This window comes from Belonocnema kinseyi, chromosome 9 (genome assembly GCF_010883055.1).
Source record: "Belonocnema kinseyi isolate 2016_QV_RU_SX_M_011 chromosome 9, B_treatae_v1, whole genome shotgun sequence".
NCBI classification, from domain to species: Eukaryota; Metazoa; Arthropoda; class Insecta; order Hymenoptera; family Cynipidae; genus Belonocnema; species Belonocnema kinseyi.
Genome location: NC_046665.1, coordinates 132720194 through 132742223, shown reverse-complemented (window position 1 = coordinate 132742223; position 22030 = coordinate 132720194). Strand labels below are relative to the sequence as shown.

The 22030-nt window shown below is 23.3% G+C and overlaps 1 protein-coding gene across 4 annotated transcripts in view; it reads right to left on the bottom strand.

Moving 5' to 3' along the window:
• The window catches only part of LOC117180088 (putative glutamate synthase [NADPH]), a 276810-nt gene that overhangs the window by 71843 nt on the left and 182937 nt on the right, over positions 1 to 22030 (bottom strand). For all 4 annotated transcript variants that reach the window (XM_033372403.1, XM_033372402.1, XM_033372406.1 and 1 more), the window contains 5 exons: positions 21112 to 21395; positions 16451 to 16616; positions 10796 to 10996; positions 9967 to 10691; positions 182 to 320 (listed from right to left, as the gene is read on the bottom strand). In XM_033372403.1, coding sequence (XP_033228294.1) covers positions 182 to 320; positions 9967 to 10691; positions 10796 to 10996; positions 16451 to 16616; positions 21112 to 21395 — 1515 coding nt within the window. The remainder of the gene's footprint in view (positions 1 to 181; positions 321 to 9966; positions 10692 to 10795; positions 10997 to 16450; positions 16617 to 21111; positions 21396 to 22030) is intronic.

The window sequence follows — 22030 nt, the reverse complement described above, 5'->3', positions numbered from 1 at the left end:
CCAAAGTTTCAGCTCGATATCTTATTTACAAAAAAAGTTCTTGGGTTCAAAAAAACATTCAGTGAACCGAAAAAGTGAGGTCGGTAATATAGGTATTTAGCTGTGCCACAAGCCCTTAAAACGAGAAAAAGGGTAAAAATGTATGTAAAGAAAAAAAAGAAGTCACTTTTTAGAAACTCACTTTTCCTACGTAATCGTTTGCATCTCCTTCGAGAGTCACGTGAATCCCTTTCGTCATAAAAGCACAGAAGCTCTGTCCAGCAGAGCCTTTCATTTTGATGTTAATACTGTTCGCGGGAAGTCCATCTTCTCCAAATTTCCTGGAAAGTAAGAGAAAATAAAATTCAAGGACTTTCTTGAGCTTTTCATGTCAAGGAATCAAGTTTTTCCAGGTATTATTTTTTTTTAATTAAATAATTAAATGAACTTTTTTATATATGCAAAAAATTGAACATTTCAATTTTTAAAATGCCAGAAATGTCTAAAGAAAACAGAATCATAAACAAATAAATCCTTAATTTTTTTCGAACATAAGCCGTCGTTGTGAAAGTCTTTGAAATCTTTGAAACTTTTGAAATCTTTGTGAATTTGTTGAAATCTTTTGAAATATTTTTAAATTTTTATGAAATTTATGAATTTTTTGAAATTTTTGAAATCTTTGAAATCTTTGTAAAACCTCTCTTTAATCTTTGTTTGTAAAAACTTTTGAAATTTATTGAAACCGTTTGGAATTGTTTAACAAGTTTGAAATGTTCTAAAATCTTTGACATCTTTTGAAATTTTTTAAATTCTTGATATCTTTTGAAATTTTTTTAATTCTTAAAATATTTTGAAATCATTATAAATTCTTTTAAATACTTGTGAAATATTTCCTAAATCTTTTGTATTTATTTGAAATCACTGAAATATTTGAAACCTTTGTGAAAATATTTTGAAATTTTCTAAAAGAATGTGAACTAGTTTTGAATCTTTGAAATGTTTATTGTACCCTTTTTTACATCTTTGAAATTCTCTGAAATATTAAAATTCTGGTTCACTTACCATTTATAAAATCTTTTAAAATTTTTAAAATTTTTGTGAAATGTTTTGAAATATTTTCAATACTTTTAAACATATTTGAAACCGTTTAAAATCGATAAAATGTTTATAACTTTTTGAAATCCGGTGTACTGTACCCTTTTTGGAATCTTTATGAAATTTTTATTTGATCTTAAATATATTCGTGAAATCTTTTGTATTCATTTAAAATAATTAAAATATTTGAAATCTTTGTGAAATCTTTTAAAATCTTTGTGAAATATTTTTAAATGTTCTAAACAAATTTGAAATCGTTTAATATGTTTCAAATGTTTTTAATTTTTTGTGAGATCTTCTAAAATCTTCTAAACAAATTTGAAATCGTGTGAAATCTTTAAAATGTCTTGCAATCTTTTAAAATCATCTGAACAAATTTTAAGTCGTTTAAAATCTTTAAAATGTTTTTAAATCTCTGTAAAATCTTTTTGAATCTTCTAAACAAGTTTTGAAATCGCTTAAAATGTTTAAAATGTTTTTAAAATTTTGCGAAATCTTTTAAGATCTTCTAAAGAAATTTGAAATCGTTTAAAATCTTTAAAATGATTTGAAATCTTTTAAAATCTTTGTGGAATCTTTTAAAATGTTTGTGAAATCCTTTAAAATCGTTTAAAATTTTTTTAATGTTTTTAAAATTTTTGCGAAATCTTTTAAGATCTTCTGAAAAATTTGAAATCGTTTCAAATCTTTAAAATGTTTTGAAATCTTTGTGAAATCTTTTTAAATCTTTGTGAACTCTTTTAAAATCTTCTAAACAATTTTTGAAATCGTTTAAATTTTTTAAAATGTTTTTAAACCTTTGCGAAATCTTTTAAGATCTTCTAAACAAATTTGAAATCGTTTAAAATCTTAAAAATGTTTTGAAAACTTTGTGAAATCTATGAAAATCTTCTTAACATATTTGAAACCGTTTAAAATCTTAAAAATGTTTTTAAATCTCTGTGAAATCTGATGTACTGTACCCTTTTTGGAATCTTTATGAAATTTCTATTAAATCTTAAATATATTCGTGAAATCTTTTGCATTCATTTAAAATAATTACAATATTTGAAATCTTTGTGAAATATTTTAAAATCTTCTAAACAAATTTGAAATCGTTTAAAATCTTTTAAATGTTCTGAATTTTTTAAAATCTTTGTGAAATCTTTTAAAATCGTTTAAAATTTTTTAAATGTTTTTAAATTTTTGCGAAATTTTTTAAGATCTTCTAAACAAATTTGAAATCGTTTAAAATCTTTAAAATGTTTTGAAATCTTTGTGAAATCTTTGTGACCTCATTTAAAATCTTCTAAACAATTCTTGAAATCGTTAAAATTTTTTAAAATGTTTTGAAATCTTTTAAAATCTTTGTGAAATCTTTTAAAATGTTTATGAAATCCTTTTAAATCGTTTAAAATTTTTTAAATGTTTTAAAATTTTTGCGAAATCTTTTAAGATTTTCTAAACAAATTTGAAATCGTTTAAAATCTTTAAAATGTTCTGAATTTTTTAAAATCTTTGTGAAATCTTTTTAAATGTTTGTGAAATCTTTTGAAATCTTTGTGACCTCTTTTAAAATCTTCTAAACAATTTTTGAAATCGTTAAAAATTTTTTTTAATGTTTTTAAATCTTTGCGAAATCTTTTAAGATCTTCTAAACAAATTTGAAATCGTTTCAAATCTTTAAAATGTTTTGAAATCTTTGTGAAATCTTTGAAAATCTTCTTAACATATTTGAAACCGTTTAAAATCTTTAAAATGTTTTGAAATCTTTGAAATCTGATGTACTGTACCCTTTTTGGAATCTTTATGAAATTCCTATTAAATCTGAAACATATTCGTGAAATCTTTTGTATTCATTTAAAATAATTAAAATATTTGAAATCTTTGTGAAATATTTTTAAATCTTCTAAAGAAATTTGAAGTCGTTTAAAATCTTAAAAATGTTTTTAAATCTTTGTGAAATCTTTTTAAATCTTTTCGAAATCTTTTAAAATCTTCTAAACAATTTTTGAAATCGTTTAAAATGTTTTTAAATCTTTGCGAAATCTTTTAAGATCTTCTAAACAAATTTGAAATCGTTTCAAATCTTTAAAATGTTTTGAAATTTTTTAAATCTTCTAAGCAAATTTGAAATCGTTTAAAATCTTTAAAATGTTTTGAAATCTTTTCAAATCTTTGTGAAATTTTTTAAAATCTTCTTAAACAAATTTGAAATCGTTTAAAATCTTTAAAATGTTTTGAAATCTTTGTAAATTTTTTAAAAATCTTCCAAACAAATTTGCGATCGTTTAAAGTCTTTAAAATATTTTAAAATCTTTGTGAAATTTTTTTAAATCTTCCAAACAAATTTGCGATCGTTTAAAGTCTTTAAAATGTTTTGAAATCTTTATGAAAAATGTATGAAATCTTTCAAATAATTGTGAAATATTTTGCACTAATTTGAAATAAACAAAACTATTTGAAATCTTTGTAAAATCTTTTGAAATCTTCTAAAAAATTATTAAATAGTTGAAAATCTTTGAAATTTCCCGAAATCATAGAAATCTGGTTAAATAAAATCTTCAAAAACTTCTGAAAGTTTAAAAATTTTTGTGAAATGTTGAAAATCATGTAAGATCTTTAAAATCTTTGTGAAATCTTTTGAAATTGTTTAAAATGTTTGAAATTTTTTGAAATATATTCAATCTCCTTAAATTTTCCATGAGAAATTTGAATTTAAATTTTTGTTTTGCTTTATTAACAGTTTTCGAGGTGTTGACCACTTGGGGTTTGAGTATACACGATACTTCAAAAGGTTACAAAATAATTCTACAGATTTCAAAATATATCAAAATATTTCAAAGCTTTTATAATATTTAAAAGAATTTAAAAAAGATTTCCCCTTTTGAAATCTTTATGAAATATTTCGATTTCAAACCAAATTATTGCGTTTTTAAATAAAAAAAGACGAATTTTCTTTAAATCGGCTAAATTTTCGACCAGAAAATATGAAATATTTGACACTTTTGTAAAATCTTGTAATTATTTTAGTATTATAGTACTTTATTTTATTTTAATGTGAAAATAAATTTACATCAGGGATCTCTCGAGAGACAGATTAATTTTTTACCAAACCATTGCGTTTTTAACTAAAAAAATATGAATGTTGTACTAAAACAGATGAATTTTCAAATTAAATACAAATTTTTAACATAAAAGGTGAATTTTCTACCAAGAATGAGAACAAATGTAAGCCAAATTGTTAAAAAATTCAAGATAAAAAATAAAATTTTCACAAAACAGTTGAATTTTCAACAATAAAATTTAAGTTTATGAACAAAAAAATTCATTTTCAACCAAATAGTTCATTATCATACAAAAATAATTGGATTTTTCAACCAAATTATTGTATTTTCGAATAAAGAAGACGAATTTTCTTTAAATATGTTAAATTATCGACAAGAAAATATCAACTTCAAACAAAAAATTACATTTTCAACCAAATAAATGAACTTTTACCAGAATAGTTAAATTTTGAACTCTAAAAAGACAAAATTTTAACATAATAGTTAAATTCAGTAATATGAGGCTACTCTTACGAAAGAAGAAACTCTTATTTAATTTTATATTACGAATTAAAAAAAAAAGAAGACATTCTCAAAAAAAATTCCCTAAAACTAAAACAAAAAATTCCCGACATTAGAATAATTGAATTTTTAGTTAAAAAAATTAATTTCTATACAAAAAGTAACGAATTTCCATCGAAATAGGTCAACTTTCAATGAAAGAAAAGATTCTTCAACTAAATAATAAATCTTTTACCAAAATGTGAGTTTTCAAAAAATTAGCAGAATCCTTAAACAGAACAGATTAATTTTTAATCAAGTCTTTTCAAATTTCCTACGAACTTTCAACAAAAAAGTTTAATTTTCTACCAAAAAAGATTTTTTATGCAAGAAAGAGAAAAAATGTAAATCAAATTGTTGAATTTTCAACCAAAAAATTAAAGTTTTCAACAAAAAAGTTCATTTTCAACCAAATATGTTGAACATCACACAGAAATAGTTAGATTTCCAACCAAATTATTGTATTTTCGAATAAAAAAAGACGAATTTTCAATTTTATACAAAATAAATGAATTTATTCCAAAATAGTTCAATTGTCAACTCAAAAAGATCATATTTCAACAAAATATTTAAATTCAGTAATATAAGGCTACTCTTACGAAAGAAGAATGATTTAATTATTAAATTGTATTTATTATTCATTTCAATTACTCAAAATTAGATTTAATTATCAAATTATTTAATTTTATATTACAATTTTTTGAAAATTGAGGCATATTCTGACAAAATTCCATAAGATAAAAAAAAATCCCTGACATTAGAATAATTAAATTTTTAGTTAAAAAAATTAGTTTTCATACAAAAAGATAAGAATTTCCATCAAAATATATCAACATTCAATGAAAGAAATTAATTTTCAACTAAAATTATAAATCTTCAACCAAAAGGTGAGTTAAAAAAAAAACAGTTCAATCCAAGCTAAAAAAATCAAATTTTCACAAAACAGTTGAATTTTCAAGAAAAAAATTCAAGTTCTTAACAAAAAAATTAGGTTTCAACCAAATAGTTCAATTTCTTCTAAAATATTTTGAATCTTTGACATTTTGTGGAATCTTTGACATTTTTGTAAAATCTTTATAAAGTCATTGATATCTTTGTGAAATCATTAAGATATTTGAAATATTTGAAATTTTCATAAAATTTTTTCAACTCTCTGAAATTCTTTTGAAATCTTTGACACCTTTGTGAAATTTTTGTGAAATCTTTGAAATCTCTGGTGTCTTTGATATAAATATGAATTTTCAATAAAAAAATAGAATAATTAAATTTTTAGTTTAAAAAATTCATTTTCATACAAAAAGATACGAATTTCCATCGAAATAGTTCAACTTTCATTGAAAGAAAGAAATTTTCAACTAAAATTATGAATTCTTAACCAAAAAAGGTAAATTTAAAAAAAAAACGAGTTGAATCCTCAACCAGAAAAGATTAATTTTCAACCAAACCGTTGCATTTTTAACTAAAAAATATTAAGTTTCTACTAAAACATACGTTCATTTTCAACCAAATAGATAAATATCATACAAAAATAGTTGCATTTCGAAGAAAATTATTGTATTTTCGAATAACAAAGATGAACTTTCTTTAAAACGGATAAATTCTCGACCAAAAAAAAATCCATTTTCAACCAAATTAATGAATTTCTACCAAAACAGTTCAATTTTCAAATCGAAAAGACCAATTTTCAATTTTTGTAAAATCTTTTCAACTGTTTGAAATTCTTTTGAAATTTTTATGAAATCTTCATAATTTTTATGAAATCTTTGAAACTTTAGTGAAATCTTTATCAAATCTTTGATATCTTTCTGTAATCTTTGAAATATTTGTGAAATATTTCAAATATTTAATATTTTCGTAAAATGTTTTCAACTGTTTGAATTCTTTTGAAATTAAAATGAAATCTTTGTGAAATATTCTGAAATGTTTTGAAATTTTTGTGAAATAATTGCCACTTTTGTAAAATATTTATAAAATCAGTTATATCTTTGTGAAATTTTTGAAATCTTTTTGAAATATTTCAAATATTTGAATTTTTTAAAAATCTTTTCAACTGTTTGAAGTTCCGTTGAGACCTTGATGAAGTCTTTATAATTTTTTTCTGAAATCCTTGAAACTTTAGTGTAATCTTTATAAAATCATTGATATATTTGTAAAATCTTGGAAATCTTTTCGAAATATTCTCGACCACAAAATATCAATTTTCAACCAAATAAATGAATTTCTACAAAAAAAAAGTTAAATTTTCAACTAGAAAAAAAATAACTTTCAACAGAATAGTTAAATGCAAATGAAAGCACTCAAAGTGGAACTGTTAAATTTTGAACTTTTAAAATTCAAATTTAAAAGTTTTTAATTAAAACATGTTGTATTCAAATGCTCAATAATTTACTTCAAAATTTTATTTTGAAATTTGAAATTTTATTTCAAAATCTTGAGAAATCTAGAAGTTGTTTTAAATTAGTTTTAAATTTTTTATTATTTTGAAAATTCTTTCAGAACTTCTAAATATCTGTCAAAATTAATAGAATTTTTTCTACAATTTTCATAAAATCCTGCAAATTTTAGAAAATTTTTTTACAATTTGGATGTATAAATAACAATTGAACATTTATTATTTGTAGGCAAAATTTGAGTAATTTTAAGAGACATGTAGAAGTTTTGAAAAGATTCAAACTTAATGTAAAACTTGAAATGATAGCCTAATATAAAACAAAATGTAGATTTTCGCATATTTTAAACAAAAAAATTAGATTCTTTTCAAGAATTTTGAAAATCTTCATAAGAATAAAAATATTTTGTTAAGATTCCTAGGAAAATTAGAAATAATTTTTCATTTTAAAAAATTAAGATTAATTTTTTACCCTAAGAGACAAATTTTCAATAAAAAATAAAAAATTTAGATTTTACTTAAATTAAAAAAAAAAACAACAACAAAAAACAATGAAATTTGTAGTATTTTGGCAATATCTTCTTAAATAATCAGGGGCCACATTTTTCACGGTCAATGAAATTAAAAAATGAAACAATGAAGCTAAAAAATCTTCCACTTGAGGTAATAAAAATTGAGCTGCAAATGAAAGCACTTAAAGTAGAAATAATTTTTTAATTTGAAAAATTATTTTTAGAGCAGATTTAAAATTTTTTTCAAAGATTTAAACAAAATTTTCAAAAAATATTCTCGAATATTTTAAGAAAACTTTCTAAAATCTTCTAGAATATTTTTAATCTTTTTAAAACTCCTAAATATCTCTTAAAATTACTCAAATTTTTTCTACAACTGTTCAATTGTAAATTATACGTCAAAATTTAAAATTTTCACTGACAAATAAAGCATTTTTTAAATACAACAATTAAAATTGTAACGTTCAAAGTTTAAAGGCTCTTCGAAATTTTAACGCTTCCAGGTTTTCTATGTAAAACAATTCAGTTAAAAATTCTTTACTTTTAAATATTTGGTTTCAATTTACTTGTCTGAAATAAAAATTAAAATATTGCTAAATATTCAATAATTAATCTTTTTTTTTTTTAATAAAACTTTCAACTTGAACATTTATTATTTGTAGGCGAAATTTGAGTAATTTTAAGAGATATGTAGAAGTTTTCAAAAGATTCAAACTTGAAATGATAGTCTGATATAAAACAAAATTTAGATTTTCGCAGATTTTTATCAAAAAATAGATTCTTTTCAAGAATTGTGAAAGGCTTCAGTTGAATAAAAACATTTTTTTAATTTTCCTTTAAAAACTTTTTCAAAGATTTATAAAAAATTTTCAAAAAAGATTCTAGAAGATTTTAAGAAAAAAGATGAATTTTCCACAAAAAGGCGAAATTTCCATAAAGTACATAAATTTTCAAACAACGAGTTTAATTTGTGAATAAAAAATATAATTTTTCAACCAAATAATTCCATTTTTATTTAAAAAAAAAAATACATTTTCAACCAAAAATAGAATGGTTCGAATTTTATGTTAAAAATCTAGTTCATAACGAAAAAAAAACAAACAAAAAAACAGATTTTCAGCAAAATAATTCAATATTCTACTGGAATAGATGAATTTTCAATTAAAATAATGTATCCTCATAAAACTCTGAATTTTTAACAAAAGAGTTTAACTTTTAACCAAATAATTTTATTTTTAACCTAAAAGATGAATTTCCCACTAAAATGATAAATATGTAATCAGAATACTTGAATTTTTAAACAAAAAGAGTAATTTTTAAACAAGAAGATTAACTTGCAAAAAAAAAGATAATAATTTGTCTACCAAAAAATCAATTTTTAACCAAATATGTGGATTTTCAATGAAATAGTTTAATTTTCAATTAAAAAAGACTTTTCAATCAAAATTTAAAATAAAAATTTTCAGTTGCAGGAATTAATTTTCAACCAAACAGAAAACTTTCTAAAATTTGCATTATAATTTTTAATCTTTTTAAAACACCTAAATATCTCTTAAAATTACTCAAATTTTTTCTACAAATGTTTATTTGTAAATTATGCATCAAAATTTAAAAATTTCACTTACAAATCAAGTTGTCTTAAATAAAAATGTAAATATTGCTAAATATTCAATAATTAAATTTTTTTAATTAAAAATTTCAAATTGAATGGGTTAAAAATTGAATATTTCAGACTAAAACAATATTTTAAATTTAATAAAATCCTTTAATTAAGAATATATTATTATGAAGTTATTTTTAAGTTGAAAACAGTTTATAAACTTTCAGTCACACGTTCACATTTGTTTAATGACTAAGATTTTCAAATTGAAACCGTTTAAGTTTTAACGTAAAAATCAGAAAATTCTTCAATTTTGAACTGATTTAAAATCGCTTTGTCAAATCCTTTTTGTTCACTTTTTATTACTTAAAGTACAGATAAATTTAAAAAAAAACTGATTTATTCATTAAACAAAAATGTTTTATTTAAAAATTATTTTAAAATGCTTTAAATTAAATATGTAAGCTCAAAAATAAAAATTTTTGAATTACGCATTGTAAGCTAAATAATAACACAATTGAAAAACATAAAAATTCAACTATTTAAAAACAGTTGAAATCGAACGCGGACAGATTTTGATTCTCCAGATTTGTAAAATTCCCTATTTAATATTCCCTATTATAATATTTAATATCATATTACGAATTAAACAAATTAAACAAAAACAAAAAAAACAAAAAAAAGATCCCTGACATTTCCAGGTGTTTCCATGTAAGTTGACACTCTGCTTCAAAATTGAAAGCTCAAGATTGAGAACATTAGACCTTTTTCTGACTCCTTGAAATAAAACTTGAAAATACTAACTTGGAAATGTGGTAACTGAGAGTGGACGCAAAAGCCCTGCTTTCATTATTAATCGTCATTTCGATCTCAACACTCTTTTCTTCCCCATTAATGACCGCCTGAGCCTTTTCAATGAGCAAATTGTCAGGTCTCAGTTCGAGTTGGAAATCCTGTCGAATCGATCCACCCTTGATATTGACACCCGGTCGCATATCCAGCGCCTTTTTCAAAATATTTTCCAAATTCAACGTCTTCGCCTTCTCCATACTGATATTGTCGCGAACCTTCAGAAGATCCGTGCGTCCAATCAGATCCTGGAATTTACGAATTCCCAAACTGGCCATATGCGAGCGGACTTCTTCGGCGAGCATAAAGAAAAAGTTGATCACGTGTTCCGGCTTTCCGGCGAATTTTTCCCGGAGGACGGGATCCTGGGTGGCAATTCCCACGGGACAAGTGTTCAGATGACACTTTCGCATCATGGTGCATCCCATGGCAATCAGAGGAGCAGTGCTCAAACCAAATTCGTCGGCACCGAGCAAAGCGCCGACAATTATGTCGAATCCGGTTCGCATTTGTCCGTCGGCTTGGACCACCATTCGCGATCGAAGGTTATTCAAAACAAGAACTTGATGAGTTTCGGCAATTCCCAATTCCCAGGGGAGTCCTGCGGCTTTTATTCCAGTCCAGCTACTGGCACCGGTTCCACCGTCGTGTCCAGAAATCACAACATGCTCTGCCTTTCCCTGTAGACGATTTAAAAATTAAATATTCCGGGTATATGAAGATTTGGATTCAATTCTAGAGAATTTTAGAGGACGTTTGGTAAATTTTTGAAGATAGAATGTACCTTGGCGACTCCTGCTGCAACAACACCAACCCCAACTTCCGAGACCAATTTCACGGAAATTCTAGCATTCGGATTAGCGCATTTCAAGTCGTAAATCAATTCAGCGAGATCTTCGATTGAGTAAATGTCGTGATGAGGAGGAGGTGATATGAGACCCACTCCTGGGACCGAGTGTCTTGTTGCTGCAATTTCCGCAGTCACCTAAACAAAAAAAAAAGAAAAAAAAACGATTAATTGATTATCTAATATCAGAGGGTTGATCAAATGATTCGGAAATCTTCTCAAATATCTTGAAATCTTTGACACCTTGTCAAATTTTGTAAATCTGTGCAATTTTGGTAAAATCCTCGAAATATTTGTAAAATCTTTCAATAATTTGAAATTTTTGCGAAATCTTTGAAATTAGTATGAAATTTTTTTAAATTTTGGTGAAATCTTTATGAAATCTTTTTAATATTTGTACAATCTTTGAATAGTTAGAATTTTATGCCAAATCTTTGAAATCTTTGTTAAAACCTTCGAAATTTTTGTGAAATCTTTGTAAAAAGTTTCAAGTTTTTGAAATCAGTATGAAATCTTTGTGAATTCTTTGACACCTTTGTGAACTCTTCGAAATCTTGAAAATATGTCAAATATTTTGATATTTTCGTGAAATAATTGATACCTGATCCTTGCTCTTTTGTCAAATCTTTATAAAATCATTGATATCTTTTCGAAACTTTGAAATCTTTTTGAAATTTTTTTAGAATTTTAAATTTTTGTAAAATCTTTTCAGCTGTTTGAAATTCTTTTGAAATCTTTATGAAATCATTTATATTTTAACTCTATGAAAGTTTCGAAAAATCTTGGAAATATTAGTGAAATCTTTGAAATTGTTGTGAACTCTTTAAAATAGTTGCAAAATCTTTGAAATCAGTATAAAATCTTTATGAAATCTTCTAAAATATTTCAAAATTTTTGTGAAATCATTGCCACTTTTGTAAAATCTTCATAAAATCATTTATATCTTTGTGAAATTTTTGAAATCTTTTTGAAATATTTCCTATATTTGAATTCTTTATGAAATTTTCTCAAATGTTTGAAGTTTTTTGAAAATCTTTATGAAATCTTTACATTTTTGGTGAAATACTTGAAACTTTCGTGAAATCTTTATAAAACCCTTGCTATATCAGGATAAAATTATTGTGAAATCTTTGTAAAATTTTTTTGAATTCATTGAAATCGTGAAAATATTTGTGAATTGTATGAAATCGTGAAAATATTTGTGAAATTTTGGAAATATTTATGAAATCCATGAAATATGTGAAATATTTTGATATTTTTATGAAATCATTTAAATGTTTGAAATTTTTGAGCAATCTTCGAAATTTTTGTGAAATCTTTGTAAATTCTTTCGAAATCATGGAAATATTTGTGAAATCTTTGAAGTTATTTTGAATTCTTTAAAATCTTAGTCAAATTTTCGAAATATTTATGAAATCCATGAAATATTTTGACATTTTTGTGAAATCTTTAAAATCAGTATGAAATCTTTATAAAATCTTCTACAATATTTTTAAATTTTTGTAAAATCTTTTACACCCTTGTGAAAGTTTTGAAATCTTTGTGCACTCTTTGAAATCTTGAAAATATTTGTGAATTTTTGGAAATATTTATGAAATCTTTGAAATTTGTGATATCTTTTGATATTTTTGTGAAATCATTAAAATGTTTGTGAAATCTTTAAAAGCAGTATGAAATCTTCTCAAATATTTTAAATCTTTGAGAAATCTTTGACACCTTTGCAAAATTTTTAACATCTTTGGTGAAATCTTTTAAATCAGTCTGAAATATTTTGAAATTTTCACATTTTTATGATATCATGGTAAAATCTTTGTAAAATGTTTCAAGTCTTTAAAATCAGTATGAAATCTTTGTGCAATTTTAAAAATCTTTGTGAACTCTTTGAAATCTTCGTTAAATGTTGGAAATATTAGTGAAATCTTTGAAATCGTTGTGAACAATTTAAAATCTTTGCAAAGTCTTTGAAACCAGTATAAAATCTTTTTGAAATTATCTAAAATCTTTTGAAATTTTGGAAATTTTTGTGAAATCTTTACCACTTTTGTCAAATCTTTATAAAATCATTGATATCTTTGTGAAATTTTCGAAAACTTTTTGAAATATTTCAAATATTTGAATTTGTTATAAAATCTTTTCAATTGTTTGAAATTCTTTTGAAATCTTTATGAAATCTTTAAAAGTTTTGTGAAATCCTTCAAACTTTAGTAAAATCTTATAAAATCATTGATATAACAGCATGACATTTTTGTGAAATCTTTGTAAAATTGTTGAAATCTTGGTGAATTCTTTGAAATACTGTAAATATTTGTGAAATCTTGTAAATCGTCGTAAATTCTTTAAAATCTTTGTGAAATTTTGGAAATATTGATGAAATCCATGAGATATGTGAAATATTTTGATATTTTTGTGAAATCATTGAAATGTTTGAAATTTTTGTGAAATCTTTCCAGTATGAAATCTTTATGAAATCTTCTCAAATATTTTGAAATCTTGGACTCCCTTATTAAAGTTTTGAAATCTTGGAAATATTTGTGAATTCTTTCAAATCTTTGTGAATTTTTGGAAATATTTATGAAATCTTTGAAATATGTAAAATCTTTTGATATTTTCGTAAAATCATTGAAATATTTGAAATTTTTGTGAAATCTTTGAAATCAGCATAACATTTTTGTGAAATCTTCGAAATTTTTTGAAATCTTTGTAAAATTTTTGAAATCTTTGTAAATTCTTTGAAATCTTGGCAATATTTGTGAAATCTTCTAAATCGTCGTGAATTATTTAAAATCTTTGTGGAATTTTGAAAATATTGATGAAATCCATGAGATATGTGAAATAGTTTGATATTTTCGTTAAATCATTGAAATGTTTTTGAAATTTTTGTGAAATCTTTCAAATCAGTATGAAATCTTTATGAAATTTTCTAAAATATTTTAAAATCTTAGAAACCCTTGTTAAAGTTTTCAAAATCTTTGTGAACTCTTTGAAATCTTGGAAATATTTGTGAATTCTTTAAAATCTTTGTGAATTTTTGGAAATATTTATGAAATCTTTGAAATATGTAAAATATTTTTATATTTTCGTGAAATCATTGAAATGTTTGAAATTTTTGTGAAATCTTTCAAATTAGTATGAAATCTTCTAAAATATTTTGAAATCTTGGACACCCTTGTTAAAGTTCTGAAATCTTTGTGAACTATTTGAAATCTTGGAAATATTTGTGAATTCTTTAAAATCTTTGTGAATTTTTGGAAATATTTATGAAATCTTTGAAATATGTAAAATATTTTTATATTTTCGTGAAATCATTGAAATGTTTGAAATTTTTGTGAAATCTTTGAAATCAGCACAATATTTTTGTGAAATCTTTGTAAAATTTTTGAAATCTTTGTAAATTCTTTGAAATTGTGGAAATATTTGTGAAATCTTTGAAATCGTTGTGAATTCTTCAGAATCTTTGTGAAATTTTGGAAATATTTATGAAATCCATGAAATATGAGAAATATTTTGATATTTTCATGAAATTTTTGTGAAATCTTCTAAAATATTTTGAAATCTTTTAGAAATCTTTGACACCTTTGTGAAATCTTTGAAATCTTTAGGAAATCACTTATATTTAAGCAAAATCATTGAAATCAGTGTGATATTTTCGAAATATTGGGGTAATATTTATGAAATTTTTTTAATATTTGTACGATCTTTGAGTAGTTTTTGAAGTTTTTACGAAATCTTTTAAATCAGCATGAAATCTTTGTGAAAACTTCGAAATTGTTGTGAAATCTTTGTTAAGAGTTTGAAGTCTTCGAAATTTTGGCATAATCTTTCTAATCAGTATGAAATCTTTGTGAAATCTTTGACACCTTTTTGAAATATATCAAATATTTTTAATTTTCGTAAATTATTTTCAGCTACTTGAAATTCTTTTGAAATATATATGAAATCTTCATGGAATCATTTATATTTGAGCAAAATATTTTTAAAAATCAGTATAAAATCTTCGAAATTTTGGTGAAATCTTTTAAACCAGTCGGAAATCTTCTGAAATGTTTTGAAATCTTTAAAATTGTTGTGAAATCTTTGACAACTTTGTGAAATTTTATTAAATCTCTGTGAGCTCTTTGAAATCTTCGTAAAATCTTTGGAATCGTTCCGAAATCTTTGAAATCAGTAAAAAATCTTTATGAAATCTTCTCAAATATTTGGAAATCTTAGAAATTTTCGTTAAATATTTGCCACTTTTGTAAAATCTTTACAAAATTATTGATATCTTTGTGAAATCTTTTTGAAACCTTTATGAAATCATTTATATTTCAGCAAAATCTTTGAAATCAGCAAGAAATCTTCGCAACTTAGGTGAAATCTTTTAAATCATTCTGAAATATTTTGAAATATTTACCTTTTTGTGAAATTTTTGTGAAATCTTCGACAGTTTTAAAATCTTTGAATTTTTTGAGAAATCTTTTACACCTTTGTGAATTTTTTTTAATCTTTGTGAACTCTTTGAAATCTTCATAAAATCTTGGAAATATTAGTGAAATCTTTGAAATGGTTGTGAATTATTTAAAATCGTTGCAAAATTTTTGGAATCTTCTAAAACATTTTGAAATTTTGAAAATTTTGGTGAAATATTTGCTATTTTTGTAAAATCTTTTTGAAATATATCAAATATTTAAATTTTTCGTAAAATCTTTTCAACTGTTTGAAATTCTTTTGAAATCTTTATGAAATATTCTAAAATATTTTAAAATATTCTAAATATTTGACATTTTCGTAAAATCTCATCAACTGTTTGAAATTCTTTTGTAACATTTATGAAATAATTTATATTTTAGTAAAATCTTTGAAATCAGCAAGAAATCTTCGAAACTTAGGTGAAATCTTTTAAATCATTCTGAAATATTTATTTTCTGAAATTTTGACCTTTTTATGAAATTTTTATGAAATCTTCGACAATTTTGATATTTTTGTAAAAATATAAGTCTTTGAAATCAGTATAAAATCTTTGTGAAATCTTCTAAAAGGTTTTGAAATCTTTGAAATTTTTTAGAAATCTTTTACACTTTTTTGAAATCTTGTTTAAGTCTTTGAAATCTTTGAAATCTCTGTGAAATTTTCTGATATTTTTGTTAAATCTTTGCGACTTTTCGAAATATTTCTGAAATTTTTTAATTCTTGCTAAAATATTCTGAAATCTTTGAAATATTTGTGAAATCCTTGTCGTTTTAGGTAGAATTATTTTTGTAATTTTCGACAGTTTTTAACGTTTTTTTAATACAACAAAAAATTACTAAAATAATTCTTTTTAACATTTTTGTGATATCTTTTTGAATCTTTGAAGTCTAAATTTCTAGAAAAATCTTTGAATTTTTTGTAAAATCTTAGTGAAATCCTTTCGAAATTATTCTGAAATTTTCATGAAATATTTTTAAGTCTTTAAAAAATTTAAATCTTTTAAAATCTCTGAAGGTTTTGAAATTTCTGTGAAATTTTCGATATAATTCTGAAATATTTGAATTTTTTTTCAAATCGTTGATACTTTTGTAAAATTTTTATGATTTATGATCTATAATTCCAAAATATATTATATTTCTTTACCTTATATCCGGGAAGTTCTCCTCCTTCTCCAGGCTTGGCGCCCTGTGCCATTTTAATCTGGAGATCATCAGCATTCGCCAAATAACTCGAAGTCACTCCAAATCTTCCACTCGCGACTTGTTTGATAGCCGATCTTCTATTAAATTCTGGATCCTGGTTCAGATATCTAAAACAGATTTTCAATATTTTAATTTAACAATCAAATTTAAATTATCCATTTAACAAAAAAAAAAAAACAAATTTTTTTGAATGTATCTCACAGAGAATTTGGAATCAAATTTTTCATTGAATGGACCCTAGTTTAACAGGGTGTCCAGCGATTCCTGGAAACTAAATTCAAGGTCTTTTTCAGGCTTTCCAGATCAAGAAATAAATGTTTTCCAGGTCTTCTTTTTTTAAAATTAAATAATCAAATAACCGCCTTTTATTCATGTAAAAGATGAGACATTCAATTTTTTATTGACCAACAATTTCCAAAGAAAGCCGAATCATAAACAAAATAATTTTTAATTTTTGGGGAACAAAAGTTGTCTTTGTGAAATCTTTCGAAATCGTTTTTATTTTATTGAAATATTTTGAAGTATTTAAGAAATCTTGAAATTTTTTGAAATCCTCATAAATTCTTTGAAATACTTCTGAAATATTTCTTAAATCTTTTGTATTTATTTGAAATCTTTGACAAATCTTTTGACATTTCCTAAAAAATGTCAACCCGTTTAATATCTTGGAAATCATTTGAAACTTGGAAATTCTAGAAATCTTTTTAAATCCTTACGGATTCTCTGAAATATTCCTGAGATATTTTGAAATGTTTTGAAATATCTGAAATCTGGTTTGTGAATTCTTTGAAGTTCTCGTATTCATTTAACATAATTATGAATTTTTATGAAATATTTGAAATATTTCTAAAATATTCTCAAAACTTTTTTTTTTAATTTTAAAATCGTTTCAAATCTTTGAAATGTTCTGAAATATTAGACATCTGGTTTACTTAAAATATTACTTAAAATATTTAAAATTCTTGAAATCTTCTGAAAGTTTTTAAATCTTTGTGAAATTTAAAATGATTTAAAATCTTTGAAATCTGGTGTGATGTAACCTTCTTGAAATCTTGAAATTTTTGAAATATTTTGAAATCCTTATGAAATTTTCATGAAATATTTTGAAATCCTTATGAAATTTTCATAAAATACTTTGAAATATTTGTGAAATCTTTCTGAAATCTGTTGTATTCATTTGAGATCACTAAAATATTTGAAATCTTTGAGAAATGTTTTGAAATCTTCTAACAAATTTTGAAATCGTCACAAATCCTTGAAATGTTCTGAAATCTTCGACATCCGGTTTACCGTACCCTTTTTAAAAAATGGTAAAGCCTCGAAATCTTCTAAAAGTTTTAAAATATTTGTAAATTTTTTTGGAATCTTCTAAAAAAATTGAAATCGTTAAAAATCATTATTTCGAAATTTTTATGAAATTTGTATGTAATCTTTCTGAAATCTTTGTAAAATCTTCTGTTTTCAATTTAAATCATTAAAATATTTTTAAAATATTGTTTCTTTGTTTGAGATCATTGAAATCTTAAAAAATCTGTTCAAATTGATTAACATCTTTTAAAATTGTTTAAAACCTTTGAAACTTTTTGAAATCTTTGAAATCTTTGAAATCTGTTGACATTTTGTTAATTCTCGAAATCTTTTGAAATTCTTATAAAATCTTTGAAATACTTGTGAAATATTTCCAAAAACGTTTGTATTTATTTAAAATCACTTGAATATTTGAAATATTTTGAAATTTCATAAAAAGTGTCAACCCGTTTAATATCTTTTAAATGATTTGAAACTGGGCGCACTTTTGAACTTTTTGAAATTTTTGAAATCTTTTTAAATCCTTACGGGTTCTTTGAAATATTCCTGAAATATTTATGAAATCTATTGTATTCGTTTGAAATTGTGTTAAAACTGTTGAAAATCTCTAAAAAAATTTAATTATTTAAAATATTAGAAATATGATGAAATACCTGAAATCTGGTGTACTTTATGAAATCTTTGAAGTTCTTGTATTGTTTTGACATAATTATGAATTTTTTATGAAATATTTGAAATATTTCTAACACCTTTCAAAAACTTTTTAGAAATCGTTTCAAATATTAGAAAATTTCTTAAATATTCGACATCTGGTTTACTATACCCTTCTTAAAATATTCAAAATCCTTTAAATCTTCTGAAAGTTTAAAAATCTTTGTGAAATTTTCTTTAAAAAATTAAAATCGTTTAAAATCTTTAAAATCCGGTGTAAAGCTTGAAAAGATGTAAAAATAAAAAAAAAAGTTTAAAAGGTGTAAATTTAAAAATTCTGGATATATTTTGAAATTCTTCTGAAATCTGTTGTATTCATTTGAAATCTGTATGAAATTTATTGAAATCTTCTAAAAAAATTTTTAATCTTTTTAAATCCTTGAAATTTTCTGATATTTTCGACATCCGGTTTACTATACCCGCTTTAAAATCTTTAAAAGCCTCGAAATCTTCTGAAAATTTTTAAATATTTGTAAAATTTTTTTAAATCTTCTAAAAAAATTGCTACAGTTTAAAATCTTTGAAATGTTTTGAAATGTTTGATATCTGTTGAAATTTTTTTAATTCTTGAAATCTTTTGAAATCCCTATGAAATTTTCATGAGATTTTTTGAAAAATTTGTGAAAATTTTCTGAAATCTGTGGAAAATATTTGTCATGAGAGTTGACGGTCGCCGTGTGGCGGCGCCAGCTATACAGTTGGCCTAGAATTCAAATATTGCAAGACGAAAGTGTTAAAAAAAAATTTTTTCAAATAAAAATAATTTTATGATAGTTCTGGGTAAAAGTTAATAATCTCTAACATTTTTTATTGCCTTTTAAATAAAAAATAATTAACGAAAATCGTAAAATTCACTGCTTTTAGACATAAACCCCAATGCATTTCTACTAACCACAATAAATCATTATTGATGCTCAATCAAATTAAACTTATTATTTGTATAATTTTTAAATATTCAACAAGAAAATAGTCTAAATTTTATAATATTCTTTATTATATTATATAGTATATATGACATACTATTTATGTTATTTATTAATTTAAATTCATTTCGGATTTTTAAATATTTTTATAAACAAATTATGTGTTTTAATGAACACAATTTATTATTATTATTATTTATTATTATTATCATATGTTATTTCAAGTTAAAAAAATGTACCTTGTAAAAAATTATTAATAAAATGGAGAAAAATTGGTTAATGTTTATTATAACTAATTTTGGAAAAGAACTCGAGTTGAACTTTTGAAAAAAATATTGCGGATTTTCTTTAATTAACAATAACAATTTAGAGTTTAATGTTTTCCTTTTTTCTCTGTAGGAAAAAGTTGCAATTCTTATTTAATTCTAATGTTGTATCGCTTATTTTATCCCGTAAAAGATTTTCTGCAAATCTCATTGGTAGTTTCAATTTTTTTTAAATATTTATAAAAACCTATTGTTTACAAAAATAACGATTTTATAATCCCTAAATAAAATTTTTTATCTAAATTTTAAACAATAAAAATTGTAAAATATTTATTTTAAAAGTTCACCTCGAGTTCTTTTCCAAAACCAGTTATAATTAACAATAAAATATTTTCCTCGATTTTATAAATCATTTTTAACAACGTTTATTTTTTAGCTTGAAATAACTGTAGTTCATGTTTAATTTAAAAACAAGTATAATGAAAATTCCCTTTCCCTCTTAAATCTTAGGGTAAATTTCATGAAAATATTTGTGACGAAAAGAAATTTTTTTTAATGAATTCATTAACATTAATTTAATTTTTTTTACTATCTTGTGTAATTTTAGTTCATTTTTTTAAACTTGAAAATTTTTTAAACTACCATTTTTTTTTTAAATTCGGAAAAATAAAAAAAAATGTACTGGAATCTTCCAGAAAATAACTTTAAATTTTACTACTAATCTAGAGAATATTGTTTGATTTTCTAAAAGCCTTTCCAAATTTATAAAAAGCTTCTTTTTTACAAAATTGTAAAAAATCTACATTTTTCTCCAAATTTTTATAATTATCAAATTAAACATTTTTTAAAATCTTTTTAATATATCTGAATTTTTTTTTGGAAATACCTTCAATTCTTTTAGAACATTACGCTAAAGTTAATTTTTCAGAATAAAAAATCATTTAACATTTTTCTGAGAATCTAAAGAAAAAATTTTTATTCCCTTGAAACCTTTCGTAATTTTAATTCAGCTTCCTGTTTCAAAAATCTTCAACAATCTACACTAAAAAAATGGACTTTTTCACAAGTTTAAAAATAACTTGAAATTGTTTGAATAATTGAAAATATTTTTTAAGCATAATAGAATTTTTTGTAACTTTGACTTAATTTTCATTTAGAATTCCTTCTTCAAAATAAAGAAATCATTAAAAATTTGATCAGAAATCCTGCGACAATTTCACTTATTTTCGATTCTTTTCAAAACTACTGAAACTTCTACAAATAAAAAAAAATTAAATTAAATTAATCAGAAAAAATTGTTTAAAAATCTTTCAGATCCTTTTTTTTGCTCCAGACCCTGGACAACTCATTGAATTCGGTCATTCTTAATATAAAATTATTTTAAAAAATTTTACCTGTCTGCATCTTCACCACCTTCGCCTGTATTCGATTTTCCGCCGATTCGGTTCATAGCGATCGCCAAGGTTTGATGAGCCTCCAATGAAATACTGCCGAAACTCATTGCACCTGTCGCAAAACGCCTCACAATTTCCGTGGCTGATTCCACTTCCTCAATCGGAACTGGTTCATTCGTTGTCACCAACTGCAATTGACCTCGAAGAGTACAAGCTTGTACTGCTTCCATCGTACTCTTCCGATAATTTTCATAAGCAGATCCATTTTTCGATTCGACATATTCCTAAACAAATAATTCCAGACATTTTAAGTACCGAAACTAAATTTAGATTCATGACCTTCATTAATCGGACCCTAGTTATAATCATTGAATTAAAAAAAAAAATAAAGAATGGTAATAAAATTCCAGAATATCAGGTCTCGGATAAAATGGAGAAAAATATGCTAATGTTAATTATAACTAATTTTGGAAAAGAACTCGAGTTGAACTTTTGAAAAAATATTGCGGATTTTCTTTATTTAACAATAACAATTTAGAGTTAAATGTTTTCCTTTTTTCTCTGTAGGTAAAAGTTACAATTCTTATTGAATTCCAATGCTGTATCGCTTATTTTATCCCGTAAAAGATTTTCTGCAAATCTCATTGGTAGTTTCAATTTTTTTAAAAATATTTATAAAAACCTATTGTTTACAAAAATAACGATTTTATAATCCCTAAATAAAATTTGTTATCTAAATTTTAAACAATGAAAATTGTAAAATATTTATAAAATTCTTGAATATCGGGTCTCGGACTCACCACACTATTGACACTATTTAACACTTTTTTTAGACGATGACACTATTTATCTAATATTTGGGCAGAGAAAAATTACACCAAAGACAACATTTTTCGAATCAAAAGAACGAATTTTTAAC